This window comes from Plodia interpunctella, chromosome 18 (assembly GCF_027563975.2).
Source record: "Plodia interpunctella isolate USDA-ARS_2022_Savannah chromosome 18, ilPloInte3.2, whole genome shotgun sequence".
NCBI lineage: Eukaryota > Metazoa > Arthropoda > Insecta > Lepidoptera > Pyralidae > Plodia > Plodia interpunctella.
Window position 1 is genome coordinate 9,488,959 of NC_071311.1, and position 8,985 is coordinate 9,497,943.

The window sequence follows — 8,985 nt, forward strand, 5'->3', positions numbered from 1 at the left end:
GCTGTTCCAGTTTCCAAAATTAATAATATCCTATATGTTGACCAGGCTTTATAGCTATACAACAAAAAAGTTTCATTTAAATCCGTCCAGTAGATCTAGAGATTAGCAAACAAATTTTGTTTTTCAAATTCTTATTCTATTACTGTTTCTCTATCGATCAAAATTTTTTTAATTTCAATATCTTCAATGTACAGAAACACTTTATTTACTGTTTTATTATATGTATTGTTAGCAATGGAAGCCCTATTTGAAAGAAAATATAACAGCGCCATCTCTTATCTAGGGGCTGCACTAAAATTCGATCATGCTTATCATTTTACGTCGACACTAAAGCTAGATATATTTTGATTTAACGTAAACTACCTAAAGTGTTCGACTTATATTTAGAAATGTGAAAATTCATCAAAATCAAGAAAAACATCCCCTCTATCGGAACTAAAACAGACAAAATTCACAAAATAATAATAGTAAAATAACAAAATACAAAATTTCAATGAATTATTCACCCCATACTACGTAAATTTGATTATTATAGTAAAAATCAATATTTACAAGTGCGCAGGGAGGCTTCTGAAAAAAGTTTTATATCGCACATTCAGAATCAAACGTCACTATACAAAAATCATATTATGTGTTCCGTTTGACGTCCGAAGTCCATTATTAGGAGAGTACATCCGTTTTCTTACCGCTACTCGCCGCTAGATGTCGCTAGTTTTCCGTCTCGTGACCCTCTTACAGCGCCCCCTGATGTCCGTCGCCTGAACTAAATGGCTTTGGTCATACAAGCCGCCATTATTTTACCTCATTGTTGCGTCGTTTTTCATACCGATCAGTTCACCGCTAGATAAAAATATCACATTTCATATAATTTTCGCGAAATAATTATTACGTTTTTCGAGATTAAAGTAGAAAATCTTTTCCTAGTATAATTCTAGTGATATTATTAGTTTTCCGTTGAATATTTGAATAAATAATGGAAGAAAGTGCTAGTGTACCCTCTATACGAAGAAAAAGAACATTTTCCGGATCATCGAGTTCCTCGTGTGATAGCAACTGCAGTAGCAGCGGCAGGTCGTCGGGAGAGGAGTTCCCGCGAAACGGCACCGCTCAACTTCACGGGACTTGGAACGAAGGTTTGACCTTTTGTCCCAACAACTGGTGAGCCAATTTAATAATATGATTCAGTCACACATCTTAGCTACGCAATCAACCCCTTCACCAATGGGCCTAGCCTCCTCCTCGTCTATGCCTAATACTGACGCTCAATTTTTATGTCCTCCACCAGTACAGTCTCTTAGAGTTAACGACATTACCAATTTAAGTGTTTCAATTAAGGACCCGGTCGTGGCAAAAGCTAATCCTGAACGTGTCACGAAAATTTCCGAAATGCAAAGGAGGATCCTTTTGCTCCAATCCGCTGGTTACAAATGGAGCGTAGTTTTGCGGCGTTATCGAATGCGTTCTTAGGACAAAATGAATCTGTAAATACAGCTTTACAAGCGCTCATCGATTGGTCAGCCAGCCCTAGTGTACAGTTATCTCCCAATAATCTATACAATAAATTGAATGAATTTTTTGGTGAACATTCACATTACAAAACCGTATCGCATGACATACTTCAAATAATTTGTGGAAAACGAGCTGAAGTGCTAGAGCTGCGCCGTAGGTCCCTTCTAAAGCCGTTAAAAGATAAATATTTACGCGAAGATATTGAAAAAATACCACCATCGGCAGAATACATGTTCAACCCACAATTTTTAGCATCTTATATACAAAAGATTGGTGGTATAGAAAAGTTGCAGAAGGAAAAGCCTAAACCTCAGCCAGTTCGTATTAAGTCTCCTGTACCTTCAACGTCTCACGAGAACAAGTTTTTTCAAGGACGACCACAAAAACGAAAGCAAAACGAGACAAAAGGTGATTCCCATTACAAACGAAACTACGATACCTACGCTGAAAAGAAAAAGGGGAGGCGACATTCTAAGGGAACCCGTAAGACAGATAGCAAACAAAAATGACTCGGTGACATTTTCAGGCGGTTGTCTACGACATCATCAACAAGCTTGGGCTCACTACGGCCCACCCAACTCAGTGTTGAAAATTATAGCCGGGGCTCTAATCCCTTCCAATCAGACACCGCCTTTGATTTTACCATCTACAACCGTAATGAAAAAATTTCAGACTCCAGTTTCAGCCGAAATTCATCAAATGATTCGGCGCCAGGTGGTCGAACCCGCGCCCCTAACCCCGTCTTTCATTTCCCCGCTTTTTCTGATTATCAAAAGCAACGGAAATAATCGAGTAATTTTCAATCTCAAGGCATTAAATTTATTTATGGAAACCAAACGTTTTCATCTATTTCACCATCGTCAGATGTTGAATTTCCTTCAGCCTGGCGACTGGATGGTCAAACTAGATATCAGTCAGGCCTACTACCATGTACCGATAAGGAAACGTCACCGGAGATTCCTACGCATCAGTTACAACGGCTGCCTTCTGGAAATGACTTGTTTGCCCTTCGGATTGGCCACAGCACCAAGAATGTTCGCATCTATCACAAATTGGACAGCCGAAGTACTACGCTCCAAAGGGATCAGAGTAGTTGTGTACCTGGACGATTACTGCATCGCTCATCAGGATCAGAAGGTACTCAATGCACAAGTAACCTTTGCTATAAACTTCCTGACCAGCCTAGGTTGGTGTGTCAATTTAGACACGTCCGTTGGTGTCAAATTACACTACACAAAGTGTTAGCAATATATGTATGCCAGGAGCTCATATTTCTCAAATTATGTCTAGAATAAAATGTGAAAAAATAGACAGTAATACCACATTAATATTAACTATAGGTAATGCCTCAAATGTCTCCCGTTTAGACATCACAAATTGCATTGATATTTTATCTGAAATAGAGAACTCGGGTGTTGGTCAGATAATATTTAGTCTATTTCCTTTTACTAAAAATATCTCTAATAATAAGTATATACACTCCATAAATACATGTATATACAACTTGACTTGGAAATTTAAAAAATTATACATTTTGGACCTGAATAAATATATAATATATAATTGCATATATAACCATGGTACTGTGTACCTATCTTATAGATTTAAGCTGACCATTGCTAAACTCTTAGCATTTAATATTTATAGACCCGTTATAGCCGATATAACGAAATTACCAAATATTAGTACAAGTACTAATAATTTAGTTTTAAACTAGATAATAAGACAGCGGTGAAGCCCTCCTATTTAAATCTTATACATCAAAATATCCAGGGCTTCACCAGCAAATTCAATGAAGTTTGTTTATATTTAGAAAATAATAGTATTGATATTTTCTGTGTAACTGAACACTTTTTTAGAAATGAAATTAAATTAAATTTTCCCGATAAGTATATATTAGCAAGTGCATTTGTAAGACAAAATGCCGAACACGGAGGATCATTAATACTATTAAATAAGAGTTATAAGTATAAAGAAAGGAAAGACATAGTAAGTCTATCAGTTGAATGTACTATAGAACTTTCTTGTGTGGAGTTGGATAAATATATTATTATTTCTGCTTATAGACCTCCATCAGCTTGTTGCGAAACTCTTTTAGACGTTTTGGAGGAAGCACTCAGGCGAGTTACATCTAACAATAAGCGTATAATTTTATGCGGTGATTTTAATATAGACATTTTAGTTTCATGTTCGGAAACCAATGGATTTAAAAATCTACTAGACTCATTTAACTTAAAGCACACATTCTTTGAACCCACTAGAATAACCTCGACCTCAGCCAGATGTATAGATAACGTTTTCTGCGATTGCGCTGTTTATAATCAAAAACTGTTCGCCTGTCTGGGGTCTGACCACCTGGGTCAACAGGTATCACTTATACGTGACGGAGAGTCTGACCTAAGCACCGCTCCTGTAACTTGTAGGCCTCTAACTAAGCAACGTAAAATGCGTTTTCGCGAATCCGTTTATAACAAATTGCCAGATGTAGACCTCACAAAAAACCCGAATGACCAATACAATGAGGTGTTCAATATAGTAGAAAAAGAATTCAAAAAATCTTTTCCTATCAAAACTTTCATCAAGAAAGATAAACTTAACTTTTGTGATTGGGCCTCAAACGGTATCTATATTAGTAGAAACAGACTTTATGAACTTTATGGCCAAAAACAGTACAATCTTAATGCGGAATTCATAACATATGTTAAACGCTATTCTAAAACTTTTAAAAAAGTATGTTCTGTCGCGAAATCTTTGTATTTAACTAATAAAATAAAAAATTCGAGTGATAAGATAAAGACCGCCTGGTCCATCATAAATAAAGAGACTGGTAAAATTAACACGCGCGACGTAAATTTTGTATTAAAACTTGACGGTAAAACCATAAGTGCAGATGACGAAGTTTCCAACGAATTTAATAATTTCTTTTCCAACATTTCTAAGAATATCACAGGATCCCTTTTCTCTTGCTCCTATGCGGCAGATGATCTATTAAAAAGAAATGCTCCGGACCCTAAGTCCACTTTTACATTCAGACATATTACACCAGATGAAATTATATCTGCTTTTAAAGCCCTAAATGTTAAAAACACTGAGGACCTGTGGGGGTTTTCCGTCTCAGTATTGAGCAGCATTATTGACCTGATTGCTCCTCACCTAACCATAATATTCAATAAATGTATATCTGAAGGCGTGTTCCCAGACTTAATGAAAATAAGTAAAGTAATTCCTCTATTTAAACAAGGCGTTAAACATGATCCCACAAACTATAGACCTATTTCTATATTACCCACTCTAAGTAAAATATTTGAAAAAATTATTTTCAGTCAACTTGTGTCGTATTTTAATATAAATAAAATTTTACATAATCGTCAATACGGTTTCACCAAAGGTCGTTCAACTACTGATGCAGCAGCCACTTTAGTCGAAATAATTAATGAAGCTTGGGAATCCAAGCAAGATGTCGTAGGTATTTTCTGTGACTTATCGAAAGCTTTTGACTGTGTAGATCATAATATACTCAAAAATAAACTTCAACATTATGGTGTCACTGGCGCGGCTCTTAGTGTTCTTTCGTCTTACCTAGATAATAGAACACAGAGAGTAGAAATTAACAAAACAATTTCCGATAGTGCACCTGTTCACATAGGCGTACCTCAAGGCTCCATTATCGGTCCCTTTTTATTTTTGATTTATATTAACGACCTCCCATGCCTTGCCCAACATTTATGCGAAGTAGTTCTATTTGCAGACGATACATCCTTATTATTTAAAGTCGATAGAAAAAGTGAAAACTATAACTTTATAAGTAATAGCATGTCGGTAGTGCTTAACTGGTTTACAACCAACAACTTAGCTCTAAATACAGAGAAGACAAAATGTATTAAATTTTCTCTCTTAAATAACTCGCACAATGTTATACCTTTAACCGTAAATGGTAAAGCTCTGGAATGGGTACATAGTACTAAATTCCTGGGCATTACTGTGGACGACAAATTAAAGTGGGATAAACATATTGAAATCACGGCCAAAAAACTTAGTACGGCAGCTTTTGCAGTGAGAAGGATCAGACAGTGTACGAACATAGATACAGCTAGACTTGTGTATTTCAGCTACTTTCATAGCATTATGTCCTACGGACTATTAGTTTGGGGTAATGCAGCTGACATAGGAAAAATTTTTGTATTACAGAAAAGAGCTATCCGTTTTATTTATGGGTTAAAACCTCGAGATTCTCTTCAAGAACTCTTCAAATCAATTAACATCCTCACTGTGGTATGTCAGTATATCTTTGATGTGCTTATTTTTGTCAAATCAAATTTACATTTATATAAAAAATTAAACGAAGTAAATAGTGTAAACACTAGAAATAAGCACAAACTTTGTATGAATAGATTCAGGCTTAAAAAGGTTCGGCGGTCTTTCGTGGGTCAAAGTGTAAAATTATTCAATAAACTCCCTGCAGAGGCTATTAATCTGCCAATGAAAAATTTTAAAATTTATGTTAAGAAAAATTTAATGGATAAAGCGTATTACACAATTAACGCCTATTTGACTGATAAAAACGCTTGGATCCTCCCGACAACTTTGCCACTCCACACATGATCTCCTAATTTTTATTTTACTGTTTTTTATTATTTTATTCACAATTTTGAATTTTGTTATAATAATTCGTATGGCATTTAAATTTTATTTGTAAAACATGTACGTGATTTGTGATCTTCAAGTGTCTGAATTATACTTCTATTTCGACGAATAAGAATTGTAATTATGAAGTCATGGGAATCGAGTGTGTCATGCTCACTCAAATGGTCAATCTGGTGGTGGCGTCGTGGGCCGGGTCGTGAGGTTCCCTCTATTATGGTTGAGCTACGCGATGGCTGTCCCATGCGTCAACTCGTGAACGGGTGCTGCCAGAGGGAACTGGTCATCTCGTTTCTCATATATTTTCATGTAAGTTAATTGTGTTTCACATCGATATATATATATATATATATATATATATATATATTATAATCAGCACTCGGATCACAATCATAACCTGTTTTGATATACCTTTTGACTATGTACATTATGTACTTTTATATATTATTAGAAAGAAAAGAAAAAAAAAAATTTTTTGTAAGAAACAATAATGGTAAGCCGATCTGGCATGATAGGGACCAACACTGTTCAAATGAGTTTCTTTCGGCATTTCTTCTCAGCAGTGGTCGTTCCGAAATGCCAGTAGTTTCTAGCTTGTGAGAAATAACTATAAATTTAAAGATTGACGAGAAAAAGTGCCTGTGAAGGTCTAATTTCTGAATAAATGATTTGAATTTGAATTTGAATTTGAATTTAGAGAAATCGATCACAAGTCCAAGTCAATCGGTCGAATTTCTGGGCATAACCTGGGATACTTGGTCGAACCTGAAAGCTTTACCACAAGACAAGATCAGGAAGATCCGTCAGAGCTTATTGACACGTCTCGCAGCCGGCAGTTGGACTCTCAAGCAGGCACAACGCCTCTTAGGGCTTCTCAACTTTGCGACCTTCATCACCCACCGGGGAAGGTTGCATTGCCGAGCACTGCAGCGTCACAGCAATCTACTGCGCAGGTCGCCACGCAAACAGTTTCTGTACTCAAACGAAGTGCGAGAAGAACTCGAGTGGTGGCTAGAAAACGTTGTTCAAAGTACAGCGATTCATCAGGACACATTGCCTACAAACTATATGATCACAGATGCTTCAGACGTCAAATGGGGAGCCTTAGTAAACAACAAAGAGCTCCAAGGATGTTGGAACAGCGAACAAGAGAACTATCACTGCAACGCCAAGGAAATGTACGCAGTAATCGCAGCCCTATCCAAAGAAGCTGCTACTCTGAAAGATTCGACAGTAATACTACAAAGCGACAACAGAACTGTGATATCATACATCAAGAATGAGGGAGGGACGAAGTCTCCACTTTTGCTAAATCTAACCAAAGAACTTCTTGCTCTGACGAACAGTCTCAATGTTGTACTTCTCCCTCACCACCTTCCGGGTATGTACAATACGGAAGCCGATCACCTCTCACGCAATCGCAGCGGCTCCGAATGGCATCTGCTAGACGCAGTCACATCAAGAATCTTCAAATGTTGGGTAACGCCAGTCATCGATCTGTTCGCCTCAAAAACAGCTCACGTCGTGCCAGACTATGTTACATTCGACTTGTTAGACTCGAATGCCTGCTATCACAACGATTTCAGCAGATTTTGGCATTACCAACTTGCGTGGCTTTTTCCTCCACCAGGACTGATCCCAAGGATTCTACAACATCTCAACACTGCACACGGACACTTCATAGTGATAACCCCGAAGTGGAAGAAACCGTATTGGCGGCCTGACTTGAAACTCCGTGCGATAGGTCGCCCAATGAAGATCCAGAACCTGCAAGAAACTTTAGTGGATACGACCACGGGTCTACCACCGACCCACATTCGAAGCCTCCAGCTGGAAGCCTGGCTCATTTCAGATGGGATGGATTGACGGAGACCTAGTCGGAAGATGAGAAGAACTTACTCGCTTCGTGTTGGAGACCGTCGACCTTAAAAACGTATGCTCCAATTTGGACCAAGTGGTCGAATTGGTGTCGACAAAACAATGTTATTCCACATTTGCCTACACCACCGCAAGTGGCCAGATACTTAGCTCAGCTATATTTGTCTAATAATTTAGCATACCGCACAATTCTTGTCCATAAATCTACAATAGCCTCTGTCTGCGAAACCGTGTCGAGTATAAAGATTTCTAGTACTAATATTGTAAAACATATTTTGAAAGCGATTTCCCTAGCCAAACCAATAGCTTTAAAATTGCCCATATGGGATGCAAGACTAGTCATTAAATATTTAAAAGACACCACACCTCATAACAGTTTATTTGACATTTCGAGACGAACTGCCACAATTTTGTTACTAGCATCTGGTCGCAGAGTTCATGATTTATCCCTATTGCACTGTGACTCAGCTCATTTCATAGAAGAGATACAATCTGTTACCATAATTCCTTCTTTTGGATCTAAGACCGACTCGAACATACACCAACAATTTAGATGGACTTTAACATCTGCCCCTGAACAAAATATTGATCCGGTCTATTGGCTTAAAGCTTTGATTGAAGTGACTAAAAGTATTAGAGGGCCTATCACGCATTTATTTCTCACAACTAAGGCTCCTTTTCGACCAGCTTCACCGACTATCATGGGTGAAGAGTCTCTTAAAAGATGCTGGAATACAAGCGGCCCCGGGTAGCTGTAGGTCAGCCGTATCATCTTTAAATTGGATAGAAAATTATCCCATTAATGACATTCTGGCCAAAGCCAATTGGCAGCATGAATGTACTTTTAGAAAATTCTATAAGAAACAAATTAACGTTGCTGAGAATTGTGTTTCGGAAAAATAATTATCTCAATATTTTTCTACTAGTTAGCAATAACAAATTATTAATTACCTAAAT

The 8,985-nt window shown here is 37.4% G+C and overlaps 1 protein-coding gene across 1 annotated transcript; it reads left to right on the forward strand.

The window, feature by feature from the left end:
• The first annotated feature begins 2,502 nt into the window (after positions 1–2,502).
• On the forward strand, positions 2,503–8,016 carry LOC128677901 (uncharacterized). The gene is made up of 2 exons (XM_053759066.1): positions 2,503–2,695; positions 6,848–8,016. Exons 1-2 carry the CDS (start codon positions 2,503–2,505, stop codon positions 8,014–8,016), a joined length of 1,362 nt encoding a protein of 453 aa, XP_053615041.1.
• The last annotated feature ends 969 nt before the right edge of the window (positions 8,017–8,985 follow it).